At 45.1% G+C, this 18,175-nt stretch overlaps 1 protein-coding gene across 4 annotated transcripts in view; it reads right to left on the bottom strand.

The window, feature by feature from the left end:
* Positions 1–18,175, bottom strand: part of ROBO4 (roundabout guidance receptor 4) — a 119,688-nt gene that overhangs the window by 8,194 nt on the left and 93,319 nt on the right. For 3 of the 4 annotated variants that reach the window (XM_081890857.1, XM_081890856.1, XM_081890858.1), the window contains exons 18-19: positions 11,457–11,866; positions 559–822 (exon numbers count right to left, since the gene is read on the bottom strand). In XM_081890857.1, coding sequence (XP_081746983.1) covers positions 559–822; positions 11,457–11,866 — 674 coding nt within the window. The remainder of the gene's footprint in view (positions 1–558; positions 823–11,456; positions 11,867–18,175) is intronic. The other variant, XM_081890859.1, reaches the window with a different exon arrangement.

The following is an 18,175-nucleotide window of genomic DNA, read 5'->3' as shown; positions in this document are numbered from 1 at the left end:
GCAAGAATATTATTGGCACAAAAATGGAAGCAAGAAGTACTACCGACGAAAGATGAATGGAGGATGAGGTTCATGGACTATGCAGAATTAGATAAATTAACAGGAAGGATTCGAAACCGGCGGGATCAGAGATTCTTAGAAGACTGGAGTAAATATATGAACTATTTGAAAAGTAATTGTGAGGAACAGATTACGCTAGTAGGACTGCAAGCAGTTTTGTAAGGTGGATGATTTGAAATAGTGCAAGAAAGACTATGCAGAGAACTTCATAATTTAAGGATAATTCAATCTAACATAGAAATTAAGAAATGCAGAATAAGTGATAAAGAACGGAAAATCATCAGAGGTGTTGACGGAAGCTTAAAAACATTGTATAAGATGAGAAGTTATGTTGTATGACTGTTGGAACTGATATGTTAAAAATTCAATAAAAATGTATATAAAAAAAGAGAAGGAAGGGGAAGAGTTCATCTCTACTCTCATTTGCTCTTCTGTTTCAGATTGCAGCCTCCAAGGCTACTTTCCCAAATAAATAAATGAAAGACAAAAAACACTTGCCCTTTATCCCCTGCAAGGCAGAAGTGAGTGGCTGGGTTTCTCCTGCTACTGCCACTGCCTTTCCCCTTCCCAACTCCGGGATGGCGTTCCAGTTCTCAGCCTTCTGCGGATACTTGGCTTCCACCTCATCCACCCAATCTGTGCTCCACTCCCACGCAGGAAGGAGCTGCGATCCGGGAGGCTTCTGCTCAGCTTCCTCTGAGCTCTCCAAGGAAACGTGTGGTTGCAGGAGTCCATTGAGAGGAGGTGCTGAAGGCAAAATATCTGCAAGGGAGAAGAGCAGGCAGGTCACTACCTACTCAAGGGAAGCAGGGATTTCATATAAAGACCAACCACAGTCACAGAGCAGGAAGGAACCTCAAGGGATTGGATTGGATTGATCTTTATTACGGCCATTGGCCCATCACACGACATTTTCCCATACCACCATAATGTACTTGAACCTCCAAATTTAAAACCGCCAAAACTTAGAAAAAAACAGACAAGAACCAAAGCAAAACAAAAACAAAAGACCAACATCATACATTACAATAAATTTGTAACATAAACATCGCCCTCTGCTCATAAATTAATAGAAGACATCAATGGTGATATCACCTAATTCCATCCTAAAACATAGATCATGGTTTAAAGGGATTATCCGAGCCACACAGGAGTCCGTTTCAGGAACCTCAAGGGGTCAACTAAGGACAACCCCTTTGCTATAGAATCCCTGGCAGATGGCCTTTGGAAACCTCCAATGAAGGAGAATCCATCACCTTCTGATTCATTGCAGGGCTTACAGTGTCTGTCCAGGATGTCAGATGGGGCTCTCACCCAGTTGTACCTGGAAATGCCAGTGAAATGCCAGAGGGCCTTCTTGGTAGTGGCGCCCGCCCTGTGGAACGCCCTCCCTTCAGATGTGAAGGAAACAAGCAGCTATCTTATCTTTAAAAGACATCTGAAGGCAGCCCTGTTTAGGGAAGCTTTTAATATTTAATTCTGTACAGTGGTATCTCAGGTTAAGTACTTAATTTGTTCCGGAGGTCCGTACTTAACCTGAAACTGTTCTTAACCTGAAGCACCACTTTAGCTAATGGGGCCTCCTGCTGCTGCCATGCCGCCTCTGCACGATTTCTGTTCTCATCCTGAAGCAAAGTTCTTAACCCAAGGTGCTATTTCTGGGTTAGCGGAGTCTGTAACCCGAAGTGTATGTAACCTAAAGGATATGTAACCTGAGGTACCACTGTATTGTTTTTACACTCGATTGGAAGCCTCCCAGAGTGGCTGGGGAAACTCAGCCAGATGGGCAGGGTATAAATTTTTTATTATTATTATTATTATTATTATTATTATTATTATTATTATTATTATTATTGAATCTGGGACCACCTACATGCAAAGCAGACTCTCTATCCCTGCCCTATGTCCAGAACCACCTCCAGGGGATCCCGTTGAACTGCAAAAATAATGACATCATTGCAAGCAGATTCAGTTGCCCCGTTCCTTAGTATCACTCAGACAAGTCCAAAGCAGTTTGTTGGGAGTGCAGGGAAGGGAAAACGCCAGAGCTGTTACAGAAAAGTGTGTGTGTGTGTTAATGCTACTGGCAAAAGCAACACCACCACATTTCAGGGTTTTGCATTAATAAAATTGGGAATAACTCTCCACATCCTCTTGGAATCCCTAATGCAATTTCCAATCCCCTCTTTTGCACCTACAAATATGTGATGAAATGGCGGGCCCATAAATCATTTTATTCCCCCTGACTGTGCCTTTGACAAGGGGGTTTAGGAGTGTTCAAGGGTGTGCAACCTGTGCAAGATTGCTGAATATGTTCCAGTGTAGAAGTTTGCTTTTTTTCCCTTGTAGGGTATGTGTGTTATGATGAATGCAGGTCTAAGCAGGACAAGGGAAATTAAATTGATCCATGGTCTGGAGCATGAGAATCACTTACAGATTTCTTTTTAAAATTAAACTGTATATAATTTGTATAAACAAATGAGTAACAAAACAAACAGGCTTTGGGGTGGCTCCTAAGATAAAAGAAAAGAAAAAAGATGACAAGCAATGGAATCCTATGCATATCTACTAAGAAGTCGATTCTAATTGAGTCATATGGAAATTATTCCCAAGTAAACAAGTATAGGTTTCCAGCTTAAGTCAGGGCAAAGGGTGTGATAGAAGTTTACAGAATTATACCTGCTGTAAAGAAAGAGAGAACTTTCTTTCCCTCTCAGAAAATGAAGCTGTTCAGGGGCATTACAAAGGCACAGGTACACATATCTGCATAAAACATGCTGTCAGGGGCTCAGGAGCAGAGGCACAGGTGAGAGAGGAAATGGAGAGCGAAGGGGAAGCGTAGGGGAGTATGAAAGTGGCCCGAGAGATTCCATGAGCCTCTCCAGCGAATCAGAAGATTCCCAGAGGGGGGCGCCGATGGCCAGGGCAAGGGGGGTCCCAGGGGGGACACACCAGAAGCAAGGGGCCAGCGGGGACTCCCAAAGCAGCAGCGGGAGATCAGGACCAGCTCCTCCACCAGAGCGTAGTGAGGGGGAAGAGTCACATGTATCAGGGCCAGCTTCTCCTCCAGCAGGGAGAGAAGATGAGTCAGGGCTGGCCACGCCTCCATCGCAGAGTGAGGGAACGGAGGGGAAGTCAGGTTCAGCTAGCCTCCCCGAAGGGGGAAGCAGTGACAGGAGCAGTGTAACAGTCAGGAGGAAGGTGGCCGGCTGGGCGGGCGCGCCAAGTTCGAATGTACAGGCGCGCGGCGCAGCAGGAAACCCGGATTGGGAACCAGGTCCTAAAGCCCGCCGGAGGGAGGGGGAAGACTCAGGGGACTCAGCGTCAGAAGAGTCTAGAAGGGGCGAGACCCCAGCGGACAGGCGGGCCCAGAGGAGAAAAGAGCAAAGGAAGAGGTGGAGCAAGGCTAGAGTCTTAAACTGGTGTCAGGGGGGAGGAGATTCAGACGGAGCTTCAGCGGTCTAGAGTTTGAGACGTAGAGCTGCGCGCCGCGGCTTGAAATCAAAACTGAACTTCAATAAAGACTTTTGTAAAAAGTAACGAACCGGCGTTGGTCCTTTGTAAGCTGGGACCTCGGGCAGCTCTGACACATGCATATGCTGATTTATATGCACTGGTGCAAATTTTGGCTGAATTTTGTAATTTTGAGCCTCTTGCTCAAAGGCCTTACTCTGAGCTATGGGCCACTGATAGGATTATCTGGGTGCCTTTTGTTAAGTTGTGGGTGAACATATCAGACGACACAGCGATTCTTCAAACAGCTCTTGTTTATTTAGAAGCCAGAACAGAACTGAACTGAAGGGCTCAGTCAGCCTGCTTATATAGAGCTCCAGTACCACGTTACTGTAGCAACTTTCTAAAACTATCCAATCACTGAACATCACTTTCGATCCTTCATTTGCATAACTATCTACGGTATCCCCCTGCTGGCCCAGGGTGAGAACTTCAGTACATAACACCTTTTAGGCAGATGGGGCCCATAATCTATTGCTACAACTTGCTGTGCATGTGTATTTTACAATGAAAACAAGTTCAATGTCCAACATTCACGCACAGACATGCACACGCAAACACACACTTATTTTTTTCCTTCTTTGCCCATCTACTGCATGTCCTTACAAGGACCCGGGTACCACTCAATAGCCAGAGGAACTCCCAGCAGTGGACAGCAATGCTCACCTGACCTCCCAAAAGCTGAGTGACTGCTGCTTATCCGGGAGGAAAGGGGGAGAGGCAAGGCAGGAGTCAGCACAGTGCAAAAGCGCTGGGAGAGCTGATTTAGTGTTTCCACAGGGGCATGTGCCCCCATGCTGACCTTCTCCCTCCCAGTAAGCAGCAGGGACTCAGCTGTTGGAAGCTCAGGTGAGCACTACCATCCCGCCACGCCAGCTGCTAGTGGACACGCCTCTGTAGCCTATCTTTGGACAGATCTGCACTGAACATTTAAAGCATATTCAGTGTACATTTAAAGCATACAACTTCTCCCAAAGAATCCCAGGAGTTTGTTAAGGGTGCTAGGAATTTGTGAGGGGGGGAACCACAGTTCCCTGAATTCTTTGGGGGAGCCACGAGCTTTAGATGCGCACTGGGTGCATTTATTTTCAACTTTGTATTTTGTATTTTTTATTGAACTATCAATTCTTTATTGATTAAAAGATTTGCATGTCTATACAAACATTATGTATTATCTCTTAACAGGTAAAAAGAAAAAAATAAGGTATATAAAATAGAAAATTTATAAAGAAAAAAGAAATAAAGAAGAAACAAAGCTAAGAAACAAAGAAATCAAAATAAAAGAGAGAGAGAAAGTTATTTAGATGCATTTGCATATATTTGCATCAACCCAAAAGAGGGAATGCATCTCAGGAGCAAAGAGCAGACTCTCCGAGTGTACCTATTTTCCAGGGACAGCCGCAAATTTATAGAAGCCCTCTCGGTTTTACATAATTTTGAATTTTTATACTATTGTGTCACCGTCCTGAGATCTTATGGAGAAGGAGGAGTAAGAATTGTTACTGATGTTGATGGTGATGGTGATGATATCGCTACCTTACATACCCAATATCCTGCAAGCCTAAATCCACAGAATCTGTGGCTGGGGTCTCACTGGCCCTGCACTTTGCAATGCATTGTAGGCAAATGTTTTGTTTTTACATTTTAATCACATATATTTTTTAAAAACCTTTTAAAAATGTGGGTTGAGGGAGAAAGGGCAGGAGAACTGAGACTTGGCAGAAAAGACTTTGGGTTTGCCCCCCCCCCCTGGTTGCTGCCAGTCTCCCAACTGGCTAGGAATGGATTGTGCTGTGATGCCAAATGCAGAAATCTGGAGGGATGCCCAAAAGGCTTGTCTGGGGTGGAATCTACAAACATATTTTTTTTAAAAAAAAAAAATGCTGTGAAAATGCTTTATATCAAAACGTTTTGAAAAATCAGTTGAATTTTGCATAGCTCATTGTCGCCATCTACTGCGACCTTTGCATATTGCACTTTGCAACACATTTAAAACATTTTAATTGCTGCTGCGTAGCTGAGTCCAGGGTCAATCACACTAAGCCTTACCTGATCTCACAATGGAGGCCTGCATGGGGGGTGGGGGCAAAGGCAGGAAGAGTTTCAAAGGCATCCGTTAGGAAGGAGCGAAACCAAGCCTCTCTCTGCCTTTGAGGGGAAGGGGCAGGGGAGCTGCCCACTGGCCAGTCGCTCAGGGATTTTCAGCATATTTGTGCCCGGAAGCTCTTTCCCCCTCCTGCCTTCCCTGGCCTCCCCTCTTTTTCACTTGCTCCATCAATCTTGTCATTTACGGCCCTCAAAGTTTGCAATACGGGGAGAAGAACTTGAAACAAAAGCCTCGTTCTAACGGCAAGGGAGAATTACTGCCGCGATAAATCAAACCGCACTTCCCTGGCTGTCTGCCTTATTATGAGGAACAGAGATTGAATGGAAGGACCCACAACCTGAGCAGGAGATACCGAATAAATCAACGGGGCTGTCGGCTGCACCGGAGAGGCTGGATCACACCCTGCGTGCAACTGAACTCCACTGTCCCAGAGGGCGTCTCAAAGGAGGGCAAGGATCTGCTCACACACACTTGTAGAGTCGGCTGTCAGCTGGCTGGGCAGAGCCAGGGGGAGGAGGCTCCCTAGGTTGGGTAAAGGTAAAGGTAAAGGGACCCCTGACCATTAGGTCCAGTCGTGGCCGACTCTGGGGTTGCGGCGCTCATCTTGCTTTATTGGCCGAGGGAGCCGCGTACAGCTTCAGGGTCATGTGGCCAGCATGACTAAGCTACTTCTGGCAAACCAGAGCAGTGCACGGAAATGCCGTTTACCTTCCCGCCGGAGCGGTACCTATTTATCTACTTGCACTTTGATGTGCTTTTGAACTGCTAGGTTGGCAGGAGCAGGGACCGAACAACGGGAGCTCACCCCATCGCAGGGATTCGAACCACCAACCTTCTGATTGGCAAGTCCTAGGTGCTGTGGTTTAACCCACAGCTCCACCCGCATCCCCTAGGTTGGTTGCATCACCCCCAAAAAGGGAATGCATCTCAGAAGCAAAGAGCAGACCCTCCAAGTGTCCCTATTTTCCAGGGACAGTCCCACATTTACAGAAGCTCTCCCGGTTTCTGATTTGATCCCAGAATGTCCTGCTTTCTCTTAGGACACCTCTGTGTTCATCAGATAAATGTTGGAAGGTATGATGTGACCTCTGAGCCAAAGAGATAAGTAACTATACAACCTTCAGAAGACATCTGAAGGCAGCCCTGTACAGGAAGTTTTTTGAAAAATGTTTAAAGTTTTATTATGTAACAACTCAGTCAAATGGATGGGGTATAAGTATTATTATTATTATTATTACAGCCGTACCTTGGTTCTCGAACGCCTTGGTACTCGTACGTTTTGGCTCCCGAATGCCAAAAACCCGGAAGTAAGTGTTCCGGTTTGCGCATGTTCTTTGGAACCCGAACGTCTGACTCAGCTTACGCAGCTTCCAATTGAGTGCAGGAGGCTCCTGCAGCCAATCAGAAGCTGCAGCTTGGTTTTCGGAAGTCTAACTGACTTCTGGAACAGATTACATTCGAGAAGCAAGGTACAACTGTCATTATTATTATTATTATCATTATTATTATTATCATCCTTATCATTATTATTATCATTAAAATTAAATAAGATGTCCCTATTTTCAACGGAGAAATGTTAGAGGGTATGAAAGAGGGCAAAAGAAGATGCCGTTTGCAAAATAAATATTCGTATGCATACAATGAAAATTTAGAAAGAATTGTTGCAGTTGAAATAGAAATATGAAAGTGGACCATAGTTCAACAGCCAAGCATCCACTTTGCATGTAGAAAGTTCCAGATTCAACCCCTAGAATCTCCACAGAGAGCCCTGCCAGAAACCCTGGAAAGCCATTGTCAGCCAAGGAAGGCAATACTGAGCTGGCTCAGTCTAAGATGGTTGAGATCAGTGTGCCACCTAAGTCTGCTGCGTTTGCTTACCTGTAAACAGGACTCAGATAGAGGAGTCTTTCAAATACAGTTGTACCTTGGGTTAAGTACTTAATTCATTCCAGAGGTCCATTCTTAACCTGAAACTGTTCTTAACCTGAAGCACTACTTTAGCTAATGGGGCCTCCTGCTGCCGCTGCACCGCCAGAACACAATTTCTGTTCTCATCCTGAAGCAAAGTTCCAAGGTACTATTTCTGGGTTAGCAGAGTCTGTAACCTGAAGTGCATGTAACCTGAAGCGAATTTAACCCGAGGTACCACTGTAGAAGGCTGCTGTTTTCCCATCTTCAGGATGTCATTTTTCACGAGGAAAGCACTGCATGAAGCTACTTGCTAGGCATGCGTTCCTTTTTCACTGTCTCTGCTTCCTGATCCTGGCATGCAGAAATCTAGCAGGCAAAGCTTTTTTTGAACCACTTATCTCCATGCAAATGCATGGTCTTGCCAGTTTTCTCACTTGGGTAGTACATGTTGCTGATAATGCCAAGGTCATGAGTTCGATCCCTGAATGGGTCACATTCTTACATTGCGGGGAGGGGGTGGACGAGTTGATTCGTGGGGTCCCTTCCAATTCACACATTACATCTTTCTTTTTAAACTTATTTATACATCTATAGATTTCACCTGTCTCCTGAGAAATCTCTATGTGGGACAAGAAGCTACAGTTAGAACTGGATATGGAACAAATGATGGGTTCAAAATTGGGAAAGGAGTGCGATAAGGCTGTATATTGTCTCTCTGCTTATTTAACGTATATAAAGAATTCATCATGCGAAAGGCTGGACTGGATGAATCCCAAGCTGGAATTAAGATTGCCGGAAGAAATATCAACAATCTCAGATATGTAGATGACACAACCTTGATGGCAGAAAGTGAGGAGGAATTAAAGAATCTTTTAATGAGGGTGAAAGAGGAGAGCGCAAAATATGGTCTGAAGCTCAGCATCAAAAAAACTAAGATCATGGCCACTGGTCCCATCACCTTCTGGCAAATAGAAGGGGAAGAAATGGAGGCAGTGAGAGATTTTATTTTCTTGGGTTCCATGATCACTGCAGATGGTGACAGCAGTCACGGAATTAAAAGACGCCTACTTCTTGGGAGAAAAGCAATGACAAACCTAGACAGCATCTTAAAAAGTAGAGACATCACCTTGACAACAAAGGTCCGTATAGTTAAAGCTATGGTTTTCCCAGTAGTGATGTATGGAAGTGAGAGCTGGACCATAAAAAAGGCTGATCGCCGAAGAATTGATGCTTTTGAATTATGGTGTTGGAGGAGACTCTTGAGAGTCCCATGGACTGCAAGAAAATTAAACCTCTCCATTCTTAAGGAAATCAGCCCTGAGTGCTCACTGGAAGGACAGATTGTGAAGCTGAGGCTCCAATACTTTGGCCACCTCATGAGAAGAGAAGACTCCCTGGAAAAGACCCTGATGTTGGGAAAGATTGAAGGCACAAGGAGAAGGGGACAACAGAGGACAAGATGGTTGGACAGTCTTCTTGAAGCTACCAACGTGAGTTTGACCAAACTGCGGGAGGCAGTGGAAGACAGGAGTGCCTGGCATGCCCTGGTCCATGGGGTCACAAAGAGTCGGACACAACTCAATGACTAAACAACAACAGAAAAGATGTTCCCAAGACATGAGTCAAAGTCTAAATCAGATTTCAGACACAAGAGGAAAAAGGTGAGAACCCGATTCCCCTACTAGCTGTCTGAGCGGTATATTCCAGGGTCCGTTGCATGCTTGCAGGAAGGTAGGTGTCGAATTGCAGCCTTTGCTGTGTGTTCCCCACCCAATAAAACCACACAATTCTCTTTATGTACAGATAAACAAAGAATCAAATAAAACTGAATACATATAATCAGTAGAACTAATACATAATTATACTCCATAAAACGGATGCTATCCACCAAATATTTTATGGCCTCTAGCCTTCATATTTTGCTTTAGCTTTATATTCACATCAGAGCAGCTGGAGAAGAAAGAAGCCAAAACATTTTGCTATAAAAAATTAATTTGTTTTCTTAGTCCTTGGAGTAAATTTATGTTTTAGTGATTAACTGCACCCTACCAGGATCTAGAGCTAACTTGTCTAAAATGCTGTACCGAGTGTTAAAAATAGTTTCTCCCTCTGTGTGTGTGACTGTGCACACGTGTGGGAAGATGATAGATAGATGATAGATGATAGATAGATAGATAGATGATAGATAGATAGATAGATGATAGATAGATAGATGATAGGTAGATAGATGATAGATAGATAGATAGATAGATAGATAGATAGATAGATAGATAGATAGATAGATAGATAGATAGAGATAGATAGATGATAGATAGATAGATAGATGATAGATAGATAGATGATAGATAGATAGATAGATAGATAGATAGATAGATAGATAGATAGATAGAGATAGATAGATGATAGATAGATAGATAGATAGATAGATAGATAGATAGATAGATAGATAGATAGATAGATAGATGATAGATAGATAGATGATAGATAGATAGATAGATAGATAGATAGATAGATAGATAGATAGATGATAGATAGATGATAGATAGATAGATAGATAGATAGATAGATAGATAGATGATAGATAGATAGATAGATGATAGATGATAGATGATAGATAGATAGATAGATAGATGATAGATAGATAGATAGATAGATAGATAGATAGATAGATAGATAGATAGATGATAGATAGATAGATAGATAGATAGATAGTAGATAGATAGATAAATAGATAGATGATAGATAGATGATAGATAGATAGATAGATAGATAGATAGATAGATAGATAGATAGATAGATAGATAGATAGATATAGATGATAGATAGATAGATAGATAGATAGATAGATGATAGATAGATAGATAGATAGATAGATAGATAGATAGATAGATAGATAGATAGATGATAGATAGATAGATAGATGATAGATGATAGATGATAGATAGATAGATGATAGAGATAGATAGATAGATAGATAGATAGATAGATAGATAGATAGATAGATAGATAGATAGATAGATGATAGATATAGATAGATAGATAGATAGATGATAGATAGATAGATAGATGATAGATAGATAGATAGATAGATAGATAGATAGATAGATGATAGATAGATAGATGATAGATAGATATAGATAGATAGATAGATAGATAGATAGATAGATAGATAGATAGATGATAGATAGATGATAGATAGATAGATAGATAGATAGATAGATAGATAGATAGATAGATAGATAGATAGATAGATGATAGATATAGATAGATCTGAGAGACACTCACACCTATTTCTATCTTGTCATAACCTCACTTTCTGTTTTACAGTGATCCCAATAATTCCTATCTTACTTATTACTCCAAAATGCAATAAAAATGGACCACTCTTCAATAAAATTTTCTCTCCCCATCTGCCTTAATTATATTTTTTAACAAGCTGCCATTTTGTTAAAATCTGCACTCCTCTGATTTGATTCCTATATTGCTCATCCGCTTGTGAATTCATTTTTATTTTTATTTTCTTGATGGACTCGGATGGTGCATTGGGCACCTTTTATTGAAGGGTTGTGCCTGAAAATAACAAGCAAATAAATAAATAAATAAGCAGAAGGGCACCAGTTATTTGCTTCAAGGAAGGGAAGCGGAGGTGTGCGGTCAGTGGACTAGGGGGACTAGGCTAGTCTCTTAAATGTTCCCGGTAAATTAGAGTATTAAAATATTAAAGCCTGGCGCCTCCTTCCCAAAGTCCGGGAAGTTTCTGCCAGGCTTAGGGAGGGAAGCACAGCCCCACATCGCCCTTGCAAGCCTCTGGCCCTAACTGTTCCCCTATGAACATTTTCACCAGGAAAGGAAAGGATGCTGTTACCTGTCAACGCCTTGTCTATGTCCCTCTGGGCCAGCCCAAAGCAGAAGCTGTCCACTGCCACGGCCAGAGCTTGGGCAAAACTGGCGTCAACAAGGAAGGAGCCGTCGGTGGAACTGACCAGACTGCAGCGGGTGCTGGTGCCGTTGTCCTCCGAGACAGATCCCCACCCGTTGAGCAGGGAGCCCCCCAGCGAGGCGTCGTCCTCACTCAGGCTGGACGAGGGGGTCCAGCAGAAACTGCGGAAGAACTTTGTGGAACGGCAGCCACCTTCCTCCTCCATGTTGGGGTCATCGTCGTCATCCACGGCACTGTTCTCTAGCAGCTCGGAGGCCAGTGGACCACAGATGTAGCCATAGGTATGAGGTGGGGAGAAGACCCGCGGAGGAGCAGAAACGCCGTCGCTCTGTTGCCTTAGGAGAAAGGCAATTAAATTAGGCAATTAAAGCCATATCCAGCAAGGAGAAATGAGCAACATTGGTTCAACAACATCAGCATCAGTAGATGTGTAGCATTAAATACACATTAGCATTTCTTAAACAGTACAAGAATGAGGACACAAGAGTCCTTTGAAATTCACACTTCTCCAAATTTTACTGTGCAGACCTCCAGTCAAGTAACGTCTATAAAAATGCATACGTTAAAAATACTGTGAGCCTAAAAAGTCACATGTCGGTGAAAATGGCTCCATGTCTATGGAATGCTCTCTCCAGGGAAGTTTGCCTGGCCCCTTCAATATACACCTTTAGGCACCAGGCAAAAACATTCCTTTTTAACCAGGCCTTTGGTTGATCTTATTGACATCTAACACGCTTTTAGAATGTGGCTTTTTTGGGGATATTTTTTTAAAAATTGGGTTATTGTTTTTGGTTTGATTTTATATGTTGTGGTCTTGTTTGTGAACTGCCCTGAGACCACCGGGTATAGGGCAGTGAATATTGAATGAATGAATGAATTAAAAAAATAATACAAAAATGCACTTCATTAGGGGAAATGTCTTTGCACAAAATGCATATATTAGGCAAAGTTGCAAACAAGCATGCCAAATTACAGAAATGTGCACCCAAAATAGTGGTGCATTTAGGCATCGGGAAATGCAGAAAACTAAACTGAAGACTGGGGAAAGATTGGAAGACTGGAAGACATAGAGAAGCAAAAGGTGACATATTTGCCCAGCTAAGAGGGCTTTTGGTCTCTCCCTCCTTGGAGAACTTCAAGCTGTGGTCAGATAGCCATTGGTTGGGGATGCTCTAGCACTGGACTGCCTGCCTCTTGAGGGAGGTTGGACTGGACCTCTCCACCTCTATGGTTCAAGGATGCTATGAGCCATCTCTGATATAGACTTTAAATAAAGCCCCAAATGCCTTAGACTCTGGGAAGTGGTGATCCACTGTGGCCTTAGGTCTCATTTCATGCAGTCTCATTTCAGCAATAGGGTGGTACAGAGAGAAAGAGAGAGGAAAACGGAGAGAGGGAGGGGGGAGCTATACAGTCCTGTAACGCTGCAAACTCTGCCACATTTGGTTCTGCTTCTGCCCTCCACCACTCGCCATCAGTTGCAGCCCCAAGTGGACATCTCCCATGGCTCAACAGCCCCTTCCTAACCCTTTCAGGATGCTCCAACCCTTCATCATTTTGGTCACCGTTTCCCTGGCACGTTTCTATGGGGCATCCCATCCTGCCAGCAGCCTCCCACCCAAGAAATGACCCAACTGAGATCTTCTTAAGCTTTGGCAGTGCCACAACATCCAGAATACTCCAAGTGTTACCCGTGTCCATCTGCCTGCATTATTCGCTTAAGTGCCCTTCCTTTATTTTATTTTTTGCTAAACCCGCACAAAATCCCTGACAGAGGCAAATTGCCCATGCTGGAGCTCTGCCAAGGATCTCTTTGGTATTTGGGATGAAGTGGAATGATGCTGCTCATCTTTTAAAGAGCATTCGGGGGGGGGGGGGCAGCTGAAACTGCCAGAAAAGGAAACCAGCAATCCAGAGGTTTTGATTTAATTAGCAACTTTTTCATGCGACTCTTCATTTCGGGGATACATCGTCCCAGTTAAATTACAAGGTAAATCTCAGCAAAGAACTCTTTAAGAAGGTGAGCGCTATTCCTGGCACGGGCTTGTTTCTGTCAACTCCAACCCAACCACTGGCACATTGCTCAGCTTTTCTGTTCCTCGGTCTATTACATTCCACAGTTGCCCTGTTTACCCTTGCGATGAATTCTTCTGCATTTGGGAAGAGCAAATCAGTTGTTTTGGGTTTCTGGCTGGTTCCAATCTGAAGTTCAGTTCTCAAAATTTCCACATCAGTTTGTGATTGATTTATTTTTAAGCCTTCATGAAAATTCATCAGCAATTTCGCATCATATAAACATTTTTGCAAAGCAATCTGCCACCCCCCACCACATAGAATACATTTCTATGGCTAGCTTGTTCTGGTCCATGCATTTCTGTGCACATTACCTGTGAATTAAGTTACTTCCATTACCTGTGAATTAAGTTACTGGCCTTGGCCCAGTATACCTGAAGGAGCGTCTCCACCCCCATCGTTCAGCCCAGACACTGAGGTCCAGCACCAAGGGCCTTCTGATGGTTCCCTCACTGCGAGAAGTGAGGTGACAGGGAACCAGGCAGAGGGCCTTCTCGGTGGTGGTGCCTGCCCTGTGGAACACCCTCCCATCAGAGGTCAAAGAAATAAGCAACTATCTAACTTTTAGAAGACATCTGAAGGCAGCCCTGTTTAGGGAAGTTTTTAATGTTTGATGTTTTATCGTGTTTTTGATATTCTGTTGGGAGCTGCCCAGAGTGGCTGGGGAAGCCTGGCCAGGTGGGTGGGGTATAAATTATTATTATTATTATTATTATTATTATTATTATTATTATTATTATTATCATCATCATCATCATCATCATCTTTAAATGTGAAATGAATGCCCGTTCCTATATGACACACACACCGAGCCCCAGCAGGGCACTTAGATAATTTTAGACTGCACTTAAATAATCTTAGGGACGCAGGTGGCGCTGTGGGTTAAAGCCTCAGCGCCTAGGACTTGCCGATTGAAAGGTCGGCGGTTCGAATCCCTGCGGCGGGGTGCGCTCCCGCTGCTCGGTCCCAGCGCCTGCCAACCTAGCAGTTCGAAAGCACTCTCGGGTGCAAGTAGATAAATAGGGACCGCTTACCAGCGGGAAGGTAAACGGCGTTTCCGTGTGTGGCTCTGGCTCGCCAGAGCAGCGATGTCACGCTGGCCACGTGACCCGGAAGTGTCTCCGGACAGCGCTGGCCCCTGGCCTCTTAAGTGAGATGGGCGCACAACCCCAGAGTCTGTCAAGACTGGCCCGTACGGGCAGGGGTACCTTTACCTTTACCTTTAAATAATCTTACTGGGAGGGGAGGGTTCTTTAGATGGGGGAACCTCCTCCTCACAGGCTTATTGGTGTGGTGTAGTGGTTAAGAGCAGTGGACTCGTAATCTGGTGAACCAGGTTCGCGTCCCCACTCCTCCACATGCAGCTGCTGGGTGACCTTGGGCTAGTCACACTTCTCTGAAGTCTCTCAGCCTCACTCACCTCACAGTGTTTGTTGTGAGAGAGGAAGGAAAAGGAGAATGTTAGCCGCTTTGAGACTCCTTCGGGTAGTGATAAAGTGGGATATCAAATCCAAACTACTCTTCTTCTTCTTCTTCTTCTTCTTCTTCTTCTTCTTCTTCTTCTTCTTCTTCTTCTTCTTCTTCTTGAAGCCCACAAGCACACCTCCTGTGGCCTGCAAGACCATTTTGGCCTTTACGGTGTGGGTGGTCATGTGAAAACATGGAAAGCCAGTCTTGGCTGCTGTTAAAGGACTGCCCTGCTCATTCCACTGAGTGGAGCCCTGGACGTCTGCCCCAAAGTCCTGCCCTGAAGGCACAACTGCACAGCCCTGAAAGCTGCCAACCGTCAGCTCTACTAATGCCTCTCAGAAAATCCCAGCTGAAAGCGGATTTGTCAGCTGTTGATGGAGGGTTTTATTGCCAGCTTGCTGGTGGATCCTGGTGACATTCCAGGGGAGCATTCATGTGGCTACGGTGCTCAACCCTTTAGATATGGCTTGTATAAAGATGTGTGTGTGTGTGTGTGTAACTGCAGGTTTCTTGTCCCTCCATAACCACCGTGCCATTCCGAGCCTTTCCCAAGGGGCTGGAAAACATTTTGCAGTCAGCCCTGAATGCAACTGACTTAGCATCAAAAGCTGTGGTCAGGCCACATCCTGCCCTAAGGCCCAGAGGCCTCGGAGACAGCAGCCCAACATGAAAAGGAGGGAGAGGCAAATTGCTCTGTGAAACCCACCACATATTAAGGCATGCTGGGTTGGGGCTCCTCTTCAGAATGAAGGGGATCAGCAGGATAGTGCAGAGGGAACCAAAGGCAGCTGATCCTGCCCACGCCAGTTCTTGGAGCCCTGAAATGGACTGCACAAAAAGCCCCTCAAGATTGGGGAGTTATGCAGAGAGCCTAACTGCAAGTTAGCAATTGTATTTAAGGTTCCCCTGTTCAAAATAAGTACAGTGGTACCTCAGGTTAAGAACTTAATTCATTCCGGAGGTCCGTTCTTAACCTGAAACTGTTCTTTACCACTTTAGCTAATGGGGCCTCCTGCTGCCACCGTGCCGCTGCCGCACAATTTCTGTTCTCATTCTGAAGCAAAGTTATTAACCTGAGGTACTATTTATGGGTTAACGGAGTCTGTAACCTGAAGCATCTGTAACCTGAGGTACCACTGTATCAGGTGCTGCATTAGAGTTGAGGGGGGAGTGTCTCATTGGCAACAATGGGAGATTATTTCTGAATACTAATTTCCATGGCAAGGGGTTTTTTTAACCAAGATGTCAGCCGGGGAGGGAAGCCTTGAGCTAGTAGCTGTGCTGATTCCCACACATCCCATTTTTTAAAAACTGTGAATTATGGGGAGAACGGAACGTCTCCATTTCTCTTTCTCCCTTCCACCCACTGTTTTCCTTCCTTCCTTAGGGTTCTCACATTATTGCAATAAAACAGTACAGCCCCTTATTTCTTTCCCTGCCCTCTCCCCTGGCTCCCCTCCCTCTGTTCTCATTCCCTGTTTGTTGTTGTCACCAGTGGCGTAGCGTGGGTTGTCAGACCCGGGGCAAAGCAAGTAATTTGTGCCCCCTAACCCATGGATTTGTGCCCCCTAACCCTAACCCCCAGATGTTGCACCCGGTGCGGCCGGCCCCCCCTGCACCCCCCATGCTACGCCACTGGTTGTCACTGCTGCATTTTCATTTCTGATGTTCAGTCGTGAGCATGTTCTGGAGTGCCCAGCCTCACGGGTTCAGATAAGGGATAAATGAGTGTCAATGTGTTGCTTGGCTCTGAGATTAACAACTGTTAGGGTGCAGAGGTTTCCGTCTCTGCATTGTGCCTCCCACTTATTCCAGTTGTGGTGTTATCCAGCCAAGCAAAAATACCCAGGAAGGGGCAGAGCAGGACTAGGAAAAGGGGTGTGTGGCCTGTGGGGAGCAGGAGTCCCGTGGGTCAGATAGAGAGGTCTGGAAAGCCTCATTTGGGCTTCAGACCTGAGTTTCTGCACTATAGTTCAACAGCAAAAAATATGCTGTGCACATACATGATCTCAGGTTCAACGTCCTACTTGAGAGACTCAGACAGCAGACTGACCAAGACTCTGGAGATGTACTCCCAGTTAGAGGAGCCAGGCAATGGAGAAGGGGCCAAAGATTTGACCACGTATAAGGCAACTTCTTAGGGATGTGGGTGGCACTGACTGAGCCTAGGTCTTGTTGATCAGAAGGTCGGCAGTTCGAATCCCCATGATGGGGTGAGCTCCCATTGCTCGGTCCCTGCTCCTGCCAACCTAGCAGTTCGAAAGCACGTCAAAGTGCAAGTATATAAATAGGTACCACTCCAGCGGGAAGGTAAACGGTGTTTCCACGTGCTGCTCTGGTTCGCCAGAAGCGGCTTAGTCATGCTGACCACATGACCTGGAAGCTGTACGCCAGCTCCCTTGGCTAACAAAACAAGATGAGCGCCGCAACCCCAGAGTCGTCCGTGACTGGAGTTAACTGTCAGGGATCCTTTACCTTTAGGGCAACCTCTTACACTTTGCACTACAACAACACTAGACTCTCCGTCATACCACGGAAGCAGAGTGTATACGCCATTCCCCGCCCCTGAAGAGGAGATGTGGCTTGGAGCAGGGAGGCCAGGCAGCTGGCAAGCCAGACCGGCTGAGGCTTGTTAAACATGTCTTAAGCTGGCAGGCAGTTGTCCCGCCTAGGCTCCAAATGGAGCTGTAATTATCTGAGTGGGATCAATGAGCTTCCCGTAAAATCAGCAACTCCATGTCCCAGCCCCAATTACAAAAGTGTAAGGAGTCGGTCTTGCGGGGAGAGCCGTCCCCAAACTGCAGAGGCAGCAGTTACAGCGCATTAGCTAATTGCAGCCAGCGAGGCTTCGGCTGGCAGAAGGATGGAGCTGGAGGCTTCCTGTTAAGTGCAGTTCCCACAAGACCAGGGTGGGGAAAGAGGTTGCATGCCCAGGAGGTCCTTCAACCCACCCTGGGGCAAGGGGGAGAGCAGAGCCAGCTTGGGCTGTGTGACAGAGACCTTCACATTGTGAACTAAAGGCATCAAAGCAAATCAGGGAGCACGAGCTCGTGCATCCATCATATCTGGATGTTGTGCCAAGCAGTGCAATGGGGTATTAA

This window comes from Podarcis melisellensis, assembly GCF_964234715.1.
Source record: "Podarcis melisellensis genome assembly, chromosome: 15".
NCBI lineage: Eukaryota > Metazoa > Chordata > Lepidosauria > Squamata > Lacertidae > Podarcis > Podarcis melisellensis.
The sequence above is the reverse complement of the archived record's forward strand: the minus strand, read 5'-3'. Positions and strand labels throughout refer to the sequence as shown.